The 22,974-nt window shown below is 37.7% G+C and overlaps 1 protein-coding gene across 1 annotated transcript; it reads right to left on the bottom strand.

The window, feature by feature from the left end:
* Positions 1 to 2,802: 2,802 nt before the first annotated feature.
* Positions 2,803 to 13,682, bottom strand: LOC129754136 (uncharacterized). Its single transcript, XM_055750016.1, has 2 exons — positions 12,166 to 13,682; positions 2,803 to 3,803 (listed from the first exon to the last, which is right to left on the bottom strand). The coding sequence occupies exons 1-2, from the start codon at positions 13,046 to 13,048 to the stop codon at positions 3,214 to 3,216; spliced, it is 1,473 nt and encodes a 490-aa protein (XP_055605991.1). The 5' UTR covers positions 13,049 to 13,682; the 3' UTR covers positions 2,803 to 3,213.
* Between the last annotated feature and the right edge of the window lie 9,292 nt (positions 13,683 to 22,974).

Here is a 22,974-nt window from a genome sequence, read left to right as displayed (position 1 = left end):
TATTTCTGAAAAAGCCTGGTTCGGACTTGAAAATTTTGAACCAAATGGGTATACTATCCTATGTGATTTTTTCCGAGAAATCCAACGAAGCCTATTTGAGCCACCTCACGGATTAGGAACAGGAGTTATGGCTGTTTTACCCTCAATTGCCCAACATTTTTCAAATAGCTCAGAAAAAGCATGTTGGGACTTGATAATTTTTAACCAAATGGGTTGTATTTTGTGGATTTTTTTTCCGAGGAATCGAATGAAGGCTGTTTGAGCCACCGCACGCTCAGAAAATGGAGTTATGGCTGTTTTACCCTCAATTCCCCTACATTTTTCAATTATTTCAGAAAAAAGGCATGTTCGGACTTGAAAATTTTGAACCAAATGGGTTATATCCTATGAGATTTTTTCCGAGAAATCCAACGAAGCCTATTTGAGCCATCGCAGGGATTGGGAACAGGAGTTATGGCTGTTTTACCCTCAATTGCCCAACATTTTTCAAATAGCTCAAATAGCTTGATAATTTTCAACCAAATGGGTTGTATTTTGTGGATTTTTTTCCGAGGGATCGAATGAAGGCTGTTTGAGCCACCGCACGCTTCAGAAAATGGAGTTATGGCTGTTTTTACCCTCAATTCCCCTACATTTTTCAATGATTTCAGAAAAAAGCATGTTTGGACTTGAAAATTTTGAACCAAATGGGTTGTATCCTATGTAATTTTTTCCAAGGAATCCAACAAAGCCTATTTAAGCCACCGCAAGGATTGGAAACAGAAGCTATGGCTGTTTTACCCTCAATTTACCTACATTTTTCAAATTGTTAAGAAAAAGCATGTTGGGACTTGAAAATTTTGAACCAAACGGAACGTATCGTGTGTGATTTTATTCGAGGAATGCAACGAAGCCTATTTGACACACCGCACGCATCGGAAACAGGAGTTATGGCTGTTTTACCCTCAATTCCCTTTCATTTTTCAAAAAGTTCAGAAAAACCGTGATCGGACTTGAAAATTTTGAACCAAACGAGACTTATCTTATGCAATTTTTTCCGAGGAATCCAATGAAGGCTGTTTGAACCAACGCACGCTTTGAAATATGGAGTTATGGCTGTTTTTACCCCTACATTTTTTTCTGAAATCATTGAAGAATGTAGGGGAATTGAGGGTAAAAACAGCCAGAACTCTATATTTCAAAGCCTTTATTGGATTCCTCGGAAAAATTGCATAAGATAAGTTTCTTTTGGTTCAAAATTTTCAAGTCCGATCATGATTTTTCTGAACTTTTTGAAAAATGAAAGGAAACTGAGGGTAAAACAGCCATAACTCCTGTTTCCAACCCGTGCGGTGTGTCAAATAGACTTCGTTCCATTCTTCGAAAAAATCACACATGATACGTTCCATTTGGTTCAAAATTTTCAAGTCCGGACATGCTTTTTCTTAACAATTTGAAAAATGTAGGGAAATTGAGAGTAAAACAGCCATAACTTCTGTTTCCAATCCAATCGATTTGTACACTTTTTTCCCCATTGTGCACTGTTTAAAAAGTTTACGAGTCCTTCACGCGTTTTAGAAGCCACGTAATATACGGGCCAGAAACGCGGAAGTTGGTGTACTTCTGAAGTAAGTCCTCTCTTGTCTGTAATCAAAATCTAATTCGCAGACATAATATTTTCCAAAAGTTTTTTTTGTAAACAATCTTATACCCTTTTTAACATTCAAAAATGGTAAACAAAAAGTTTTCGTAGTTAAAAAATGGGGGGAACGCAGAATGGAGTCCGCCCTTTACCGAATACCATCATACAGTGTATAACCCATGAAAAATACGAAAATCTGTCATCAAGGTTCAAAAACACTTTTCTTGATACAAACATGATTTAAAAAAAACTTGTTATCCATTCTGGCATGTACATAGATAAACATACTCAGAAACAATACCTCGATGTACCCACTTCCGTTCTCAACTACTTTCTCCAGGCAAGATCTGAATCGGGAGCATACCCTCGTAATATAAGCCTATGATGAAGCAACCGCTTCAAACAGCATGACTCCGGAGAGATGCTAGCATGCTAGGTAGTAAACTTGAATTTCACATTCTCTGGAACATCCTTGGCCTTCAGGAGTGAAATAAAGCAATCCGTACGCGAAATGGACACACCGAGTCAATCGAAAAAAGTTTCTTATCTGAGATTTCGACGATCAGTTGCTTCTTCTTCAACTTACAACAGATATAGCTTCGAGCGATTAAGTCGATTAAGCTATTAAGATTAGCCAGCGGCTTTGGCGTAGTGGTTAGAGCTCAAGTTTTCTACGCCAAGGTTCATGAGATCGAATCCCGGTCATGGCATACATAGTAGTACACTTTCCGTGGTCTAGTGGTTTTAGCATTTGTAAGATGCCTAGCCATCATAACTTCGAAAGATGTACGCTTAGAGTTAAGGAAAGAAGATCTCTTCAAAGAAACATGAAGTTTCACTGAGATCCTAAGTGTGTGTGCTCGTTTTTTTTTAAAGTCATCCGAAAATCTGGAAACATTTTTCATCATTCCTGGTCCTAATGAGCACCCATGCCAAATTTCAGCTCTCTCGCTTTTTAAGATGGCTGAGCCTATGAAGGATAAACAAACAAACCCAGAAACCCTCACAAAAACAAACAAACGGGAATTTATTTTATGTAAAGCCATAATTCTTATATTCTACCTGCTTTGGTTAACAAAAATGGCCCCTCCGAATCCCAAGGAATTTTTTCAACTAGTAAAAGAACTTCTGGAAGGACAATGTCAGGAGAACAAAGTAAAACAATGGCGTTTTCATCTGGAATGTACTGTTTTTTTATTATTATTTCGATATGCTCTCGGTTTGCCATCGATAAATCTCGACTGATTTGTCATGGCACAAGATTAAAAATACTGGGTAATATTTTTCATCCAAACTAAAACACTACAAAGCTGGCACCATCCACAGGACAAACGTGAATGGTAAATGGGCGCGTATTTGTTCGTATTCGTATTGTTACCTTCTAAATCTCAAAAGATATTCTAATGCATACTTATGTAGTAAATAATACTATAGGTAGTAAGTAAATATAGTAATCTCCCACCCACGTTGCACCGGGTGGAAGCAATTCACATCAGGACTTCACTTAGTCTCCGTTACTCTAGGAATCTTTCTTCAGTATCAGTTTTTTTCTCAGTTTTTCTCCCTCGGAGGATCAGACGTTTCGTTTTCGATTAGCACAGCTCATGGTATTTCCGCTTCATGGAAGCGGCACCGGAACTGGACACCACCATCGGGTGATGTAGTCCTCCCGCGATCCCTTTGAGCGAGCGTCGTCTAAATTCTGGAGCCTGGTTAGTTTCCTGAATACTTAGGCCTTTGCTCTTGAGCGGCACTGGTTCCTCAACCAAGGTCTGGCTGTCCACGAGCAAATTCCACGAACGAAGCCGGTTGATGAGCAGAGTAGCTTTGTCCCTGGGTAGTTGAAGCTCCCTTAGTAACGTTGCGAGATCTCCATTGGTCACCAGATGTGGCTGCGCCGAGGCTGTTGCGATACTGGGCATAATATTTACAGCAGGGGATACAATTCCGACTGGCGTTAGGGTGGCCATGTTGTGCGTTAGGATGTTCTTGGCCGGTGCTAGTTTGGGGCTGGAATTATTCAAAGAAAATCCGTTTTTTCGAAGCGGTACTGGAGTAATGTGAGTGTTGTTCTGATTCGAGAAGTGTGGAGGGTTTGCAGATGCAGGTTTCCCACTCCGTTCTTCCGGTTCGTCATCGTCTATTTCGATGGTTATCGGTTCGTTCTGGAGAATTGAGTGTACTGGAATTACAAGAAAAAATCGACGGTATTATTTGGGATTGCTTTATTTTTACAGAACTGACGAAAATCAAATCAAAACTTCGAGTAATTCCAAAATATTAAATTAGTAAAATTTGTCTACACAGCAAAAAAAGTGTTGCGATATTACATCGAAAACGTGCACATAACTTGAGTCGCCAATGCTATCTAATATTACACTGTTTTGATGTATAGTTTTATTATGTAGAATATTACACTAAATGTATGTTTCGCATATATCGCAGTAGACAACCGAAAACAAAAGGATATAATTAAAAAGCGAGATTATTATCAATCTTTGCTCAAGAACCTTATAATTTGTAAAAAATATTCGTGTTTTTAACTCGATTCATTGCCAAGAATAAACAGTTATGCTTTAATTAAGTTTCAAAATCAATATAGATTAGAAAAAGATGGATACGAAATTGAATTCATTACATAAGATGGACTTAAGTGATGGATTTATTTTCGTTATCATAATAAAAAGATGGACTCAAATGATTGTTTGGGATTTATTTTCATATTTTTATTGAAACCTTCAACCATCTGATGTGTTCAAATTTTTAAAATTACATTTTAGAAACCATTTTTTCCTACAAAACTTTGTAACGAGTCGGTTAGTTTTATTTCTGAAATCTAGGGGACTTTTAAATTAGCAATTAGCCATTTTTCCTTTTCACAACTTTTTGCAACTCCCTGCCGTCTAAAACTATGTCACTATTTTGCACAATAATTTCATCGTGAGGTGACGAAACTTTTAAATTTGACTCATTTTCTTGAGATGCCATGGTAAGAAGTTACACGAAGCTGCGCTCATATTTCCACAATAAGAATAAAACGCTTCCTTTTCGAATGAGCCTCCAGTTTTTGTCATCACCCTCGGACTGTAACTGCATCACTGAGATCGTACACTGTTTATTCCTGGAATGGTTATTTGGACACAAATCACTTTTCGGATAAAGATTTGATAACATTAAACCTGACCTTTACATCCGGTTGTTTTGAAAACATCGAACCTTTTTTCTTCAGTCATGGCATCGGTTAAAATTCCCCTTAAAATGACAAGAAAAAGATATTTAAATATAACAAAGATTTTGCTTACCTAAAATATTGATTTTAATAGTACTTACCGACGAAACAAATGCTTTTTAGCTTCACAATCCGTTTACAACTTTTCAATATGAGAATGATTTTGAATGTCAAAAAAATCGAAAGCGACTACTTTGCTAGAATAATACATAGCGGATTGTGAAATTACACTGAACGCCATGTTCGCTCTGTGTACGTCGATTGGATGTAATATAATAACCAAAATCATGTTCGTCGCCTAAATTACATCGGCCAGCCTTACATTTTTTTTTGCTGTGTATCTCCTCTAGTGAATTTTATAAAAAAGATTTTTTTCAAGTTTAAGGAAATTGTATAATTTTTCAGCATACAAATTGGGGTTTGGATAAATTTCACATACTTTTCCGATTAGCTTAGCTTAGCTCGATTGACTACTCACATGCACCTTAAATCATTGAACCCAAAATAATTCATACAATTTTTTGGATTAATTTAATTTTAATGATTGTCCGAAGATATTAATAATGATCAAAGGTTTAAAAAAATGATACCTGGGATTGGCATTACATTCACGATGCCCAAAACTGATCTGCTCTCTCTTTGATCGTCAATAACGGCGCCGGCCACGTCCTAAAGCTTAGTTCAGTTATAAATAAGACAGTATCGAATGCGTGTATCTAAAAGACGGTTCGTTTGATCGAAATACTTTCTATGAAGGATAAAGATGTTTTTTTTCACAGGAGCAGAGTCTTGGCAATTCATTGTATTTTTTACAAAACAACCAGCAAATACATATTTTGATCTGCTAGGGACCTTGCTACGAGAAGAAATGTTATAGGATTCAATCGCCGGAATTTGTTAGAAATGGTGGTTTTCACAATTTTTTGTCGTCCATCAGAAATCATCTGTCTCATTGCCTCGGTACCGACTATACAGCTAACGAGCTCTGGAACCAGCAATAATTTGTTGTATGAGGTAAGATTTTAGTGACTCATAGCTACCCGATCAGGAGAGCATATCAAAATAATAACTCAAACGTATCTCACCAAGAAATTTACATCTGATTCAGTTATAATTAAGTACTCCAAATTTTCGATTTTAAGTTTCTCCAATCTTAATTATATCTTATTCTGATTGACAAACTTGAACCCGATCAGGAGAGAAAAACAAAATTATATCAAGATGAGATATTTTGATACTAATTTTTTTCTATCAAAATGAGTTATATGAGTACTCGTAGGATGTTAAAATATCTCAAATTATATCAAAAAATCTATACCATTATAGCTAAATTATATCAGTTTTTGATATGCTCCTATCAAGATTATATCTCGTTTAGATAGCATAGTTTGATATTGGACAGAACAAAACCTATCAAAATTTTAACTTATCAAGATATGAGTGCTTCGAGAAAATTTTCTAGTGGAAGGTCACCCGATCAGGAGAGCATATCAAAATAATAACTCAGACGTATCTCACCAAGATATTTACATCTGATTCAGTTATAATTAAGTACTGAAAAATTTAGATTTCAAGTTTCTCCAATCTGAATTATATCTTATTCTGATTGACAGACTTGAATGGGGTTGAGATAATTTTCAATGATAAAGAATTTTTTCGGGTTGTCCCAAAATAAAATGATTATATCTTATTTTGATATATGTACAACTTTTTCTGAAACACGGACATCGAAGTCAACGGCCGAAACCGTACATTAACAAGTTTCGCTCAACAGATCCTTAAAATTGGATCCAATTTTTGGGAAACCAAAAATGGAACATGGTTTTCCCGATCAGGAGAGCATATCAAAATAATAACTCAAACGTATCTCACCAAGATATTTACATCTGATTCAGTTATAATTAAGTACTCCAAATTTTCGGTTTTAAGTTTCTCCATACTGAATTATATCTTATTTTGATTGACAAACTTGAACGGGGTTGAGCCCATATTCAATGATCATGATTTTTTTTCGGATTGTCCTAAAATAAAATGATTATACCTTATTTTGATATACGTACAACTTTTTCTGAAACACGGACATCGAAGTCAACGGATCAAACCTTACATTAACGAGTTTCGCTCAACAGATTCATAAATTTGAATCAAATTTTTGGGAAACCAAAAATGGGGCATGGTTTTATCAAATAATGTGGTTTATTGACCTTCCACTAGAAAATTTTCTCGAAGCACTCATATCTTGATAAGTTATAATTTTGATATAATTTGTTATGTCCAATATCAAACTATGCTATCTGAACGAGATATAATCTTGATAGGAGCATATCAAAAACTGATATAATTTAGCTATGATCGTATAGATTTTTTGATATAATTTGAGATATTTTAACATCCTACGAGTACTGAATTATAACTCATTTAGATAGAAAAAAGATAAGTATCAAAATATCTCATTTTGATATAATTTTGTTTTTCCCTCCTGATCGGGTTAGCAAATAATATTTTTTATTGACATTCTACTAGTAATTTTTCTCGAAGCACTCATATCTTGATAAGTTATAATTTTGATAGGTTTTGTTCTGCCCAATATCAAACTATGCTATCTGAACGAGATATAATCTTGAAAGGAGCATATCTAAAATTGATATAATTTAGCTATGATCGTATAGATTTTTTGATATAATTTGAGATATTTTAACATCCTACGAGTACTGAATAATAACTCATTTAGATAGGAAAAAATCAGTATCAAAATATCTCATCTTGATATAATTTAGTTTTTCCCTCCTGATCGGGCAATAAACCACATTATTTGATAAAACCATGCCCCATTTTTGGTTTCCCAAAAATTTGATTCAATTTTATGAATCTGTTGAGCGAAAGTCGTTAAAGTAAGGTTTGAGCCGTTGACTTCGATATTCGTGTTTCAGAAAAAGTTGTGCGTATATTGGAATAAGATATAATCATTTTATTTTAGGACAATCCGAAAAAAATCTTGATCATTGAATATGTGCTCAACCCCATTCAAGTTTGTCAATCAGAATAAGATATAATTCAGATTGGAGAAACTTAAAATCAAAAATTTGGAGTACTTAATTATAACTGAATCAGATGTAAATATCTTGGTGAGATACGTTTGAGTTATTATTTTGATATGCTCTCCTGATCGGGAATGGGAAGCTCATATTCATGGATCAGGATTTTTTTCGGATTGTCCTAAAATAAAATGATTATATCTTATTTTGATATACGTACAACTTTTTCTGAAACACGGACATCGAAGTCAACGGCTCAAACCTTACATTAACGAGTTTCGCTCAACAGATTCTTGAAATAGAATCCAAATTTTAGGAAACCATAAATGGAACATGGTTTCAGCAAATAATGTGGGTTATTGACTTTCCACTAGAAAAATTTCTCGAAGCATGCATATCTAGATAAGTTATATTTCTGATAAGTTTTGTTCTGCCTAAAGGTGCATTTACAGTTCTTTCGAACGTGAAAATGAAAATACTTATATTCTTCAAAAACTCAACTATGCTGCATTTCATGGCTGCGAAACTAGGTGGAATAGATGCGGAATAGTTGAATGATTATTTTTGAACTGATTTCCTTGTTCAAAACCCTTTAACATTGGTTTTATCACAGAGAACAGACGTACAAGCTAGCCCACGAAACTTGTGTAAAATTTCCAACGAACATTTGGAACCAATTTTTGTTTTTTGGCTGGGCCACCAGATGTCTCAGAACATGCCAAAGAGAACTGTCAAAACAAAACTGAGAAAAATGTACAATATTTTGGTCACTTTTGAACAGGTCGTATGAATTGTTCGGCATGTTACAAAAAATCGCTGATGAAGCTTCGTAATACTTTCGTCACGTTGCATAATAAAAAAAAAATCTTAAAAGTTAATCGCTTTTCCCTTCAAGCTAGAAGTACTAAATTATGAACAATTATGATATTTACTTGGAAATAATCCGCTTCGAGATGTCCAGAATCAGTTCTGATGGGTGAGACTGATCGTCAAGAATGTTCCTAATTGACTGGATATAGTCGATTCGTTCTCTGACCGAAGAGCAAAAATTTATTCCATAACTGTTCGTTATTTTGATTGCCTCAGTAGTGCAAAAATAAAGGAAGTGAAATTCTATCCAGTCAAAAGCAACTCTTATTGCATTTAACTAGCAATAAATTGGACCCGTCTATTTTAGAGCGGCATTATTTTATTTATTATTGAGTTCATATACGATTACGCCTTTTCGAAAACTGAGCTCTAAGAAATTTGAACTGTAACTTTTCAACGGCGCAACAGATGGCACTGTATCAAGTCATTTTTCAACGTATTTTTTATGTGTCAGCATTTGAAATTTTACACACTTTTTTGAAGATTTTTTGTTCGAGCTTGTACGTCTGTTCTCTGTTCAATTCCCCCGATTTTCACTGCGGAATATTTTTTCCGCGTTCACCGACATTCCGCTCGAAGTGTAAACGCACTGAGCGAACGTGAAAACGGAAAACGAACAAGAGTGGTGAATATAAATTCCGCGTTCATTTTCACGTCCGAATGGCAATATGCATTCTGAAAAAAATTTCACCGATAACGGAAAAAATTTTTGCTTCATAAAAATTAGTTTTTTAATTTGTAAGCACATTTGAAGGCAATTAAAGGCTTAGAATACTACGAGTTTGAAATGAAACGCAAACGATATTTTTTTTAAACTTTAAAACCCGCTTGGGCATCATTTAATTGCACCTGTTGGAAGAGTTTCTCGACGAATAAATGTACCTGTTGGAAGAGCTTCTCAACGAATAAATGTAAATTAAGATCATCAAATGGCTAGATTCCATTGAAATAAAAAAAAATAGATTCCGCTTTGTTCAAATGTGTGCTTCAGAAAAGGTATGGAAATAATTATAAAAATATCAATATCAAACTATGCTATCTGAACAAAATATAATCTAGATCGGAGCATATCAAAAACTGATATAATTTAGCTATGATCGTATAGATTTTCTGATATAATTTGAGATATTTTAACATCCTACGAGTACTGAATTATAACTCATTTAGATAGAAAATGGATTAGTATCAAAATATCTCATCTTGATATAATTTTGTTTTCCCCTCCTGATCGGGTAGGCAACACTTTAACCTTATCGGAGAAAAATTGCGGAACATTTCAGCGATCTACACTTAAGTTTTCGCTTATTAAACATTATAAATTCTGGTATGAGCCTTGACTTCCCTTGATGACTCTCAACCGTTGTTGCCGATCATGTGCTTCACTCCAACGCATGATTTGAGTTTTGTGGACATTTTTGACAGTGTTTGCATACTTTTCCACCACTCACGCACAGAATTTTTTTGAATAATCAACGGTTTTGACAGCTATCGATGTAATAATGATGAATTTGGAGGAAACTGAGCCAACGTCCGATAACTAGGAAATTAGCTACCAGCAAAAGACAGTCTCCCATTTGTAAATGAACTAAGCAGCTTTAGTCAATAGATAGTTTGGAAGCGAGAAAAGGGATGAAAGATCAGTTTTGTGCATTAGGACCGAGGTCACCTCTGCAACTCAGCAAAAAAAATGGTTGTTGGAAATATGGGTGAAAGGATATGATCAGGTGGCACTTTTGACAAGTGCGATCATCTAAAACTAATAACTTATTCCATAATTTCCAGTGAATTCTCAGTGGAACTCTAATATTTACAGTTGAGTCAAGATTATCTGCATTAAATCTTTGATCATTCCAAAAAATGTTTTTCACTTTTTCATACAAAAGCTGTTACAAATTTATTTGTTACTTATTGAAACGAAAGGTTAAAACATCAATAAAACTAAACAATAGTTTTGAAAATTTAAAGTAATTTTCTAACTTGCCTTAAGTTGCCTCTTAAGTTTTGAAAAATGAAAAGTTAAAACACGAGAAAATTGTACTATACTTTCAAAAATCACCCGTGCTAGAATAAAAAGGAACGGACTCACCAATTTGTCAAATGAGATTGAGGACTCCTCCTAAGGTAATATTCCTTTTAAATCCTCGTTACGAGCTCATTCAGCATTCTCCGGAAAGTTGATATGGTGTTTTTCCTCGAGGCCACTCCTAGTGAAAATTTTTCGGGACCTGTTCTTGAACAAATTTTTTAGGTCCAATTTGATTTGGGAAAAATGAAATTTTCTTGCGCAAAAACAAACACTCCCGTCACTTTCGAGCACAGCCTACCGACTCAATTTTTACATACTTTTTCGATTGAATTAACACGTTCGTCGCCACGCTCATTTTGGTAGTTTTGCTAGCCGGGCCCAAAGAAATTTTCAGAGAGAGAAAGCAAAGAGGGAGAACTCCCATATTTGAAACGTGTGGCGAAGCTGAGCGGTAAACTCAAGTAAGAGAGCGTCACCTGATTTTTGATGTGACGGGCCCCCCAGGAAATACACCCGTCTGCCGAATATGGGTGACGTGGCGACGAACGTGTTAAAACTATGTTTTCGCGGTTATTTTTTTATATTTATGCCTCCAAGACAAAATTTTATGAGTAAGTTTTGTAAAAATAATCATAAAGGTATTTTAAAAGCCTTAAATACGATTCAAAATCCGTCGATAAGTTTTAATAAAAACCATACTCAGATGAAACCACCAGGATGATACCAAAAATTGGTTTCATTCTGCTATTCAAGTCTGTTTCTGTTCGTATTTGTTTTTTGAAACTTATCCCTGTACTCCAAAGTCACATAATAACTTGAACAAGGCACATTTGGCTGAATGAAGGGTACTCGAGGGAAATGCATAAGTGCACTGGTCAGACTTGACTAGTGAGAATTCAAAAGTTCTAAAAAGAGTTTTTTGTTTTTGTGTGTCAGTCGTTTGTGGTAAACGAAAATCAAACGGCTTGGAATAAGAACAAACGATTCTCATTTCAAATCAATTACAGATTTTGTTTATAGTTCATCAACTTGTGCTAAAGTTTGAATGAATTAAAAATCTTAAAATTTGTTAAAAAAAAGAATTTGGATTCCTACTATTCAATCCTATTCAGAGCTCAGAATTTGGCTCGGAAAGCCAGTATCGGAGCTCAAATGGCAATTTATCATCGAACATTTGATTGAAAAATTTCCAAAACAGACTTCGAAGCTTGAAGTTTAAATTATTGGTAAAAAAATTAAATGGTTAAAATTTTTGGGCAAAATCTAAAGACAAACTTTCGAATGTGCATTTTGGAAAGAGCTTCTTTTTCATCACACTCGAAGTTTAGAAATTCTTCAAAACAATAAGGATAAAAAAGTTTCCTTTTTTTTGTGGCCAACTTACCAGGTCCATTCAGCTTGGCCGCCGGGAAATTCTCCCTCATCGATGCAATTGGTTTGATTTTTGGAATATGTGGCTGCTGTTGCTGCTGTGGAGCGATTTCCTGTCTAGGTTTCTTGAGGTTCTGAAGCTGCTCCAGTTGCTTTTGGGCCATCTGCTGCTGCCAGTTGAGCGTGGCCATATCGATAACTGTTGGGGGTGCAGGTTGAGCTGGCTGTTTGAGTTCCGCTTCCGATTTGACCTTGAGCTGTTGGTACTGAATTTTGATCGGGGCTTGGGGTTGAGGACTTGATTTTTGGAGCTGTGATTGTGGGGTCAGGGGAACTGTGGTCGGCGACAGTTGTTTTGGCGGGGGATCAAGTTTAACCTTTTTTACGCTAACTGTCCAATTGGGTTGAGCTGAGGCTTTCGGTAGGATATCGATTGTGGGACTCTTCATGGTAACGGAAGGACGAGGTGGGGATTCCGGTTTGTTGGAGGGTTGATTTTCCCAGGGAACAGGACGCATTGCCGAGGGGATGTTATCGGGATACTGAGCGTACTTTTTCTTTCCATCGACAATAGTTTTCGTTATACAGAAGTAACAATCATTGGTGTGGTTGGACGGCGCTTTCCAAATCATGGGCGTCCGAAAGGGGAACGGAGTTTTGACGCAATTGCCATTTTTCCACCGCATCAGCGCCTGGTTGCAGTCATTACACACGGCCGATGGTCCATGGACATAGTTATCCTTGTGGGTGCGTAGTATCGTGAAGAACGCCTCGTATGCGTCCATGATTGGGATGGTCATGATTGATCTCTTGTGATGCGAAGGTGTGTAATTGCCACACACAAAGCAAAACAGGTTTTTCGGATTAACACAGGAGGATTTTATGGTTACAAACATTTTGACCCGTTGATGGTGATGCGCCGCTTAGTCTTCAATCTAATCCTTCGGGATGCTGGGAATCGTTAGCCTGAGCTCTCGCCTTGTCACACGTTTTATATTCAACTAGAATACTCTCACTATAAGTAAATATTCGTTAAATTTCATTCACTTTTCAACAGAGTTCACACATTTTGCACCCTCGCTTCAGCTAAGGAACAATTTTATCCCGAGTCGCATCAGCTTCCTACCCACAAGTGTTTTAGTTAGTAGCAAAACCGATGGCTTACTCTCTAACACAACATCACAGATCCAGAACTCAGAATCAACAAAAAATAAAGTGAGTATCTTGTCGTTTTACTTCTTTACCTTCCTGTGTTCGTTCTGTATTTCCCCCTGGTTTTTCGGGATGGACATTCCGAAGAAAAAACTAACTACCCATTCATACCTACTTCTTCTCGCCATGCTCATTCCTTTTTGCAATCTCTTTCTCTCCTTTGTCGGAGCCAGGCCAGGCCAGGCCAGGGATATACGAACGGGCATCAGTTGCATCACATTTCAAACCATCATCATCCCTCGAGCGGAGCCCGGCCTTTGCCTCTAAACAGATTATAAGTGCTATTCTTTCTACTACACCATGTTCTGGAGAGAGTGAGTTGCCGCGCGCGCGTTCTACACGTTAGTATGTAGTTGTTCGTCGCAGGTCTGTTGAATGAAGGTAGATAGAGGAAGGTACGGATAAAAGAAGAGAAGGGTATAAGAATGAAACAGAGCTTAGGGTGGTTCATGCATTTGATAGAACTGCGAAGATGCTAGATATAGGTCTTTCGCCTAGACGCAGACGTATTCAGAAAGGAATACATAGTTTTGATTTCGAAAAAATGCTGCACATTCTGGCTATCTTTCTTACATGGCGACCGTCAAAATTTGGTTTCAACGTGATTGCAAATCACTTGATATAGTGAATAATGTCCAGTTGTTTTATGTGGGCCAATGTGGATCATATCCTTCTTAAAATGTTTGTGTCCAGTCGCCCAATAGGTCCTAATGAAAGCAATACAAAAGGGTGTCCTCAAATCGAATTATGGAGCAGTTTGGGGTCTCAACAACCAAATGATTGGCGAGCGTGATAGAAACAGCTGTTATATGACGGAAATTTATAAAAATGATGTTTCGTATTCAGGAGTTAAAATCGTGTAGCTGTGATTTAGCTTGAATGTTATTTACAGTAAAGTTTTTTTTACACGGGTATTCCCGAAAACCGCAAAAACCGTGTAAAAAAACTTTTGAAGTTGGGCCTGGGGCACCTTCTACGAAAGTTGAGATCATTAGACATGAAACCTACGACACGAAACCTGAGACTTGAGACATGCGACATAAAACATGAGACATAAATTATAAGACGTGAGAAGTGTGAAGTGAAAAGTGAGACGCGAGAAGTTTGAATTGAGAAATGAGCCGTGAAAAGTGAGACGAGAAAAGTAAGAAATGAGAAATGAGCCATGAGAAGTGCAAAGTAAGAGGTGAGAATTAAGAAATGAACCGTGAGAGGTGGAACGTGAGAAGTGAAATTTGAGCCATCAAAAGTGAGAGGTGAGATGTGAGCGTCTTACGTCTAACATATCACTTTTCACGTCTTACTCGTTACTTCTCACATCTCATTCCTCACTTCTCCAGGCTCACATCTCATCAAGTCTCAAGTCTCAGGTATCAAGTCTCAGGTATCAAGTCTCAGGTATCAAGCCTCAGGTTTCATGCCTCATGTCTCAGATCCATTATCTCACCTTCCAAGTCTCAGGACTTAGATTTTTCCAACTTTAAAACACAATTATATCGACAGCCCATCAACTAAATGGAATCAATTTCGTCATTGCGGAAGAATGGGTTGGTGCGTTGCTGTTAAAGCATGGATCACTACAAATCTGGACGCATTAAAACGGGTCTATCTCGGAGCTATATAAACGAAATAAAAATGTTTTGTACTTGAAATGTAGGGTTTTTATTGCACTTTAAAGGAAAAATAATAAAAAAATTATTCCGATGTTGTTTTGATGAATTTTCGAACTTTTGGTTGAGTATCACTCATTATAGTTTGAACACCCTATTCGCTGACCTCAGCAGCCATTTTGTTCCACAATCTCTTCATCTCTGTTGCTTCCCGAGTTGTCCTACCATTCTTCTTCATCTTCTGCTTGACAATTGCCCAAAATTTTTCGATAGAGCGGAATTGAGGGCAGTTGGGTGGATTGATGTCCTTTTCGACAAAATCCACCCGTTGGCCCAATACCACTGTAGAACCTCCTAGCTGTAGTGGCAGCTTGCCAAATCTGGCGAAAACTTAACTAGTCCTTTGTGAGATCTAATGTACGAAAAAAAATGTTTTTCAGGCATTCCTCCTTGTAAATTTTGGAGTCCATGGTCTTGTTTTTCACAAAAACCGGAATTTTTCGTCCGCAGCTGCAAATACCTTGCCAGACACTTTCTTGCTAACTTATCAGCAAAAACGAATTTGAAGTTGCCGGGGACATCACCATGACCAGTGCAGTACACCACTGCAGTGACTTTACATAATTTTTGGCCAGAAAACTGCCCAAAATCCATCTTCACGTACGTTTCGTCATCCATGAGGATGCATCCGTCGAACTTCGCTGGAATCTTCTTGTATAACTTGCGGGCACGTCCTTTGGCTACTAAATTCTGCTTCAATGTCCGGTTTGGTTGCTTACTGGTCCGATAGGATCGTATACCTTCGCGTAGACGAATTCTGCTGAGGGTGCACCGGTCGGCGTTGAATTTCTTGGCAATGTCATAGTCCGACTACCCTGTGTTTTCCTTGATCGTTCTCAACACTTTCAAATGCAGTTTCCGATCCTTAATTCCACTATGACGCTTGGTATGAACCTGCCGATCTATAGTACGCATCTCACGGAAACGTTTGAGAACGCTACACACGGTTGATTTGACCATTTTTAACGATTTCGCGATTTTTGAACCCGACCACGTCGGATTTTTGACGTGGGTGTTCAAAATTTAATTTCATCTCGCGGCTTCCATCACGTGTAACTTTTTTGAAACAAAACGAATCGTAATGAAATTTTCAGCACTGATAGAAGAAACATTCCTCTACAAAGTGCTGCCAAAACATTCCAGATCCGACAACTAGGAGCACTATGGTAAAATAAATAGTGCGTCCAGATTTGTAGTGATCCATGCTTTATGTGGTCTGCCCGAGGAATACAGGCCGATGATCATGGTCTTGGAGAATTCCGGCGTTACAATCACAGGAGACGCCATCAAAACGAAACTGTTGCAGAAAATCCAAGTACCAACAGCGGATATAGCGTTTTTTTTATTCGAGTGCAACAGTTCATATGACCCGGAACAAAAATTTGCTCAAAAATATCAAGCCCGCCTCAAGATCGGTTACAGCAGCGAATAAGGCAACGATGCAGATCGAAGGTTCTGGTATTGCTTTGTTACAACCTCGATAGCATTAAGGTGCTATTCCCGTCAACGATGGGCAATATATACCGCAGCTAACGGTAAACCTTCTTTCGATAACAAGATTGTCAGTAAGGGCTACACGGTAGTTTTCAACGATGCTGGTTACAAGGTTTTGAACCGTGACGGTCAGGTTGCAGCTACTGAAACGCGCGCCGATGAACTTTTCAAGTTGGAACAACATGAAGAAACGTTCAGTGCTCCAACACCACATCAAGCTTGGACATATGGCATCGTCGCATAGGACATCGTACATCTACACAAAATTGCAGTTGAGAAACTATCCGATGGAAACAACAGAACCATCGTTGAACGCGCTAGGTGTTGTTTGAAGGTAACCTGGACAAGCCATTTTGGGCCTAGGCAGCGGTTTATCTCATTAACCGCTCACCATCCCGTGGTCACGAATTTACTCCGGAGAAATGCTGGTCTGATCGAAAGCCGAATCTATCCCATGTTCGAATCTTTGGTACCCAGGCCATAGCGCATATTCCAAAGCCCAAAAGGCAGAAGTGGGATCCAAAGTCTAGATAATGCATTCTCATTGGTTTTGATCAAGAAACCAAAGGGTACAACAGTCTGTACGATCCAAAGTACAGGAAAGTTTTTTGCAGCCGAGATGTTATATTTTCCTGGACGAAGGTGGTCGCACGATGATTCGACTAGAGCTAGAAGAAAATGTGTTTTCGTCGGCAACTCAAGACCGCCACCTGAGCCAACTGTATCTTCTTTAGAAGATCCGTTGGCACCTGATGTGGTTCATTCCGAGAGCAAGGCCGACGATTTAGATTCTGCGATGATCGATGTTAGTACTTCATCCACAGATACCGTAACCGATGAGACCGTGCTCCCACCGCGACAAGTTTCATGTCCGTCTAGGTCACAGACGTTGAGGCGCAGCGATCGGGAGCACAGAATTTCAGGCAAGTAAGATTTTTTAGTATCTTGCAAAGGCTAGCCGTGTTCTCCTTCCCTACAGAACTTGCGATCATAAACCGATCCACCCGAAAGGGCAGCAATACACGCACCACTCAACTCACTCCACGTTAGCGAAATGTTGGGCGAGCGTGGCAATTCAACTGTACCCGTTTCCTATGACCCTTTTACCCACCAAGAGGCTCTGGCTCGTGACGACGCCGATCGTTGAAAAATAGCTAGGCAGGAGGAGTACGATTCTCTAGTTAGCAACGGAACTTAGACCATGGCGGAACTACAACGAAACGTGAGATAGGACTACCTTACATAGTGAGTATGTATCCACTCGTCGATTTCCTGTCATCTTGATCAGCCGCGCAATCTGCATCGCTGTGACCAGTAACCTCGGGACTGCCATCTTTTTGGTATCGTATTTTCATTTTTGACGTTCCTCGAAGATAACGGAAAGATGCTTGACTGCGTTCCAGTGTTAAATTCCAGGGTTGGAATTAAATCTGCTCAGTTGATTGACCGAGAATAAGATATCCGGTCGTGTACATTGGGCCAAGTACATTCAACTATCTACAGCTTCCTGATACGGTATTTCGATCATCTTCTTCGCCTCATCGTCAGTCTTTGCCGCCATCGCCTTGATCAGTCTTTCCTGAATAGGAACCTTCGCCGGATTGCAACTCGCCATATTGAATCGTTTCAGCATCGCTTCTACGTTGCTTTCTTGGTCCAAGGTTAGCGCATTTTTGGTGTACTGGATCCGGATTCCAAGACAGTAACTGGCTACACCCAAGTCTTTAATGCGGATGTTATCGTTGATCGGCATCATTCGAGAACAGCATCACGTCGTCTACACAGACCGCAACAAATATAATGTTTTCATCTTGGATGCGGTAGTAAACGCAGGAATCAAATTTGGCTTGGAACATCCCGAACTTCTTGAGCATCATGTCCAATTTGCGGTTCCAGACCCGACTTGACTGCTTCAACCCGTACAAGGCCTTATTCAGACGACAAACAAGCGATTTGGTCTGTTTCTCAAAGAGCGGTTACTGCATGTAAATTTCTTCATCGAGCAGAAATGCAGTTATGGCAGCGAACTGTGACGAACCACGGGACGCTCACTACACTAGTTGTCCACTGCGGGCACGAGACGCGGATATTGAGGGGGACCTGCGCACACTCGGAGTATTCGAGCGACGAGTGTTAAGAACCGCCGCAGCCCGTGGCGTAGAGGATAGCCTGCAAGTCTTCTAAGCCAGCGGACATGAGATCGAATCCCGGTCACGGCATACATAGTACACTTTCTGTGGGTTGGTGGTTTTAGCATTTGTAAGATGCTAACCATTATATCCTCGAAAGATGTACGCTTAGAGTTAAGAAAAAGGAATCTCTTCGAGGAAACATCAAGTTTCATTGAGATCCTGTAGATATGTGTTTGTGTTCGTTTAAAAAAAAAAAAAAAAAAAACCTTCTTTGGCGGCATGCAGGAGAACGGAGTGTGAAGGCGGAGGATGAACCACGAGCTGTAGTTTGCCACGAGTTTTGCCCGAAGTGCTGTCATCGTGTTCGTTCATTCATTTTGTAGTCCACCAGTTTTGCACTGAAAGTTTTAAGTGAGAGGATGTGAGATTAATGGATGAAAATCCCATTATATTTCCAAGTAGCCAAGACACATTAGGGTGATTTGCCAATCGTTGCACAGCTAAGCACATGATTTTGGTGTTTATGCTGTATTTTAGTCATTTCAACCAAATTCACTCGATTTTTTTTGTCGATGCACTCATACAGGATTGGTCAACAAGATCCAAAGGTTCAAGTGTTTGAAAAAAGTGACATAAAAATTTAAAAAATCATTTAAAACAGCTTGTCTTTGCCCAATAGTTGCACAGGCAAATCTTGCGTCGTGCATAATGTTGTCCGATTTTTTCCAATGGTTGCACATTTTGAAAATCCGTCACCATGAGGTCGAATAGGCTGATATTTGTTACGGAAGCTTATTATGCGAACTTCTAGTTCAAATGCAATCTAATTTTTAGACGGCCCCTTATGAGGGGGAGGGGGGGGGGGGGTGTCCCATATAAACAGTCCAATGCACTTTCCAATTCCAATTCGGGCCCAAAAAAAAACACAAAGCCGCCGGTTTGAGTGTCTGGAATAGCATCTATCACATGTGAAGTTTTCTCAGAAACTCAAACCCACCTCTTTATTTACCAAAAGCCATTCGAGGGGAGGTTAAATAACATAATTTGCCCAGTGTTGAGCCTTTTTTATATGTCCTACCAACATAAAATTTTATGTCTTTAAAATCCCATAGAATGAACTGAAAGGTATTTAATGCTTAATTTTTAAGTGGCTATTAACAGGTGAAAAGATTAGTGAACGTTATCTGTTTTGCCCCCTTTTACCCTTATGAAGAAGATGCGATTTTATAAAACAAATGTTTAAGGACTCACTTGGAAGTCGATCGATTTTTACATAATGAATCTCAATTTAAAACTTGAAAATGGACACAACCACGCCCAAAGTTTCAGATCGTTTGACTGATTTATGCTCATGATATACAATTTTGTATAAGAATTTTGTTTTCGAAAAGCTAATTGATTTAAATATCTTTTTAATATAAGTGGGTTTATTTGTAATTAATGTAACCTCTGTAGCATTTCATCAATCTTCAGGAAACAATCACATCACATAGAAATGCTTCCCAAGATTTTTCCGGCTGAAAAACTGTTTTGGATTAAATTAAGTTTTACAAAGCTATGACTGTTTATTTTTCTGGATGATAAGGGCCAAATAAAGCTTCACATAGATGTCTCCAGTGACGGCAACTCGACAGCAGATTCGAATCTTCAAACCTTCGACTTCTAGTTTTTGGGATTAAGGGTCGTAGTTTTCCTCCTGTGCAATATTCTGACAATATTCATAACAATATCAAGGGGATCGCTGTTGACATGGAATAAAATTCTTTTAGATTTGTCGTCACGAAATTAGAGAAACAATTTTTTTTCAGAACAGTTTTTAGATTCGTTACATATGCAAAGCAGTATAATGCGATTCTTATTTTAATCCGGTCAACCAGTTTTAAAATTAGCTGTCAAAACACTAAAATTTAAAAAAAAAAATATTTACCTATTTTGAATTTCTTGTATTACAACGAATATCATTTCTAGGGTACCAGATAGGTTTAGTTTTTGTTCACATGCAATGTATTGCAAGAAACAAGAAATATTTTAAATATACAAATATATGTTTTTTTTTAACTTTCAGTACATCTCTGATGGTTTTTGAATGAAAATTTGGATTTTCCGTACAAGCCTCCTTACTAATTCAAAACACGGTGCTATAATTCAGGACTTAAACAATCGCTTCCAAAATTTTTATTGCTATTTTTAGCTGTAAAAACAACCAAACAAAGTTATTGGAGGTTTACGAATTAATAAATTTGAAATTTCCAAACAAATTTTACAGCGGAATTATGGACAACAATGGGGCAGGAGGATATTGAGCGGACCAATTGTTGCACGATCTAACATATTTTCTGGTTAAGTATGAATCATAATTTTTTTTCAAAATCATGGTGTTAAAATTGTCCAACATACGTTTCGTATAGAAAACTGATACGAAAAATGTTTTGTTCTGACGTAAAACCTTATTTGCCGTAGAAGGAATGTTAAGGTTTTTGTTAACAATTAGCACAAAAACCGCGCGAAAAAAACAAGAAAAATCAAAACTGTCGTAAGATAGACACTTACCAGCAGAAAATATCACAAAAGCCTCATTTCATCAGAAAACATTCCGAATTACACGATTCGGTATTATTTTTGAGGAAAAGTTGAAAAACAGCTGAAATATTGACAATTTAAGTCATGCTGTGCAACAATGGGTTAGGGGACAACGATTGGCAAATCACCCTACCTCCAGTATTGTGTGTAAAATACACCTTCGACTTAGTAAATGGTTTCCGGAAGAATTAAAAACAATTTCCTTTTTTGGCCTAGTTCTGACATCTAACAAACTTTAAACTTCCAAAACTTAAAGTTCAGCTGCGTTTCGTGTGTTTCATATAAGGTACACCGGGGCAAGTGCAAACGGTTTTCACCATAGTTCAACTTTCACATGTCCTAGAAAAATATGTAAATCTTCAAAAATTATCAATTATCGTTCTTTGCATCATTAAAATGGTTCTCATCAAATTCCCGTTGAAAGTGAAAAATTAAAAAATTTTGGTAAAAAGTAACGGCACTTTTGTGAAAAAATTTCTAAATTTGCACTTGCCCCGTTTATGGGGGCAAGTGCAAACGCAATGCTTTTCCCAAACTTATTCAAAAATGCGTCAGTGTATCGTTACTAAAACGAATTTAATACATGTTCCGGTATGTTTTATCAACTTTTTTTGGTGTATTTGCTGTTTTTCTGCAATATTAAATACTTTTTGGAACTTCAGTTTTGCTGACTGTTGTTGAAGCAAAACACCTTCATTTGCCAAGGCGTTACGGAATTTTAAATATCCGCTTCAGATACAACACTTTGGATACCCTTTCTGACCACTCTAATATAATGCTGAACCATTTTTGAGATGATTTTTTTTTAAATGTCTGATGTTACATGGCTTAAAGGTGCGTTTGCACTTACCCCGGTAGTGTCGTTTGCACTTGCCCCGCAGTGTGGGTTGACAGGAGTGAATATTATTTTCACAATTTTCAGGGTATACTGAAAATTTATCATAAATTTTCTGCTTTCACTTGAATATCACCCCCAAACACTCACCTTTCAACGAAAAATCGGATTTGAATGCCCTTTTTTGTAGCCAGAAAAAGCAAAACAAAAACACACTTTTCATGTCTAGTACGTACTTGAATTCGTGTGTAATCAAACAGTGCTGTGTTTTTAGTGAATAATTAAAAGAAAGTTTAGTTTATCTATGTCAGATTGTTGGTTTGGACAACAATAACAACTTCTAGAAGAAGAAATATTTTTTAATTTTTTTGTAACAGAGAAAAGTTGATCGTTTGCACTTGCCCCGAGTTTGCACTTGCCCCGGTGTACCTTATGCTATTGTCCATGCGTATAGCTGATCAACATGCTTTCAATTGAACCGAAAGTGAACTTTTTGGTTCCATATAGTACCAAATTCGAACTTCTAAGCACCTTGGATGGATTTTACATTTGATCTTTCCTGAATTTACGGTTTTTCAGTTTGATTATAAGACTTGGAAGGGCTGAATAAGTAATCAAGAGCACGTTCTATGGAACTTGTTATTTGTTAATTATTGATGAAAGCCTTTTACGTTACCTCACCAACGCCAAAAGTTAGCAGTGCGTCACAATGAACCGCCTTATATTTTGTTGAAAAAGTGAGCTAATATATGTAGCAAATTTCAAGGGAACAGAGAGCAATCCAATAAGTACGCTAACAAAACGTTCTTCGTTCGCTTACCTGCCCCTAACGAGACTAACATCCCATACCAGAAGAAGGACCAATAATCCCTCCTCGTTCCGTTCTTCTATATCCAATC

The sequence above is a fragment of the Uranotaenia lowii genome, chromosome 3 (genome assembly GCF_029784155.1).
Source record: "Uranotaenia lowii strain MFRU-FL chromosome 3, ASM2978415v1, whole genome shotgun sequence".
NCBI lineage: Eukaryota > Metazoa > Arthropoda > Insecta > Diptera > Culicidae > Uranotaenia > Uranotaenia lowii.
This window is presented reverse-complemented; position numbering and strand designations above follow the sequence as displayed.

Bases quoted from the DNA above. Each gene is read 5' to 3' on its own strand.
- LOC129754136 (XM_055750016.1), bottom strand. From the start codon at position 13,048: ATGTTTGTAACCATAAAATCCTCCTGTGTTAATCCGAAAAACCTGTTT. The intron at 3,804-12,165 runs GTAAGTTGGCCA...TTGTAATTCCAG, and splicing joins GGCCAAGCTGAATGGACCTG to TACACTCAATTCTCCAGAAC.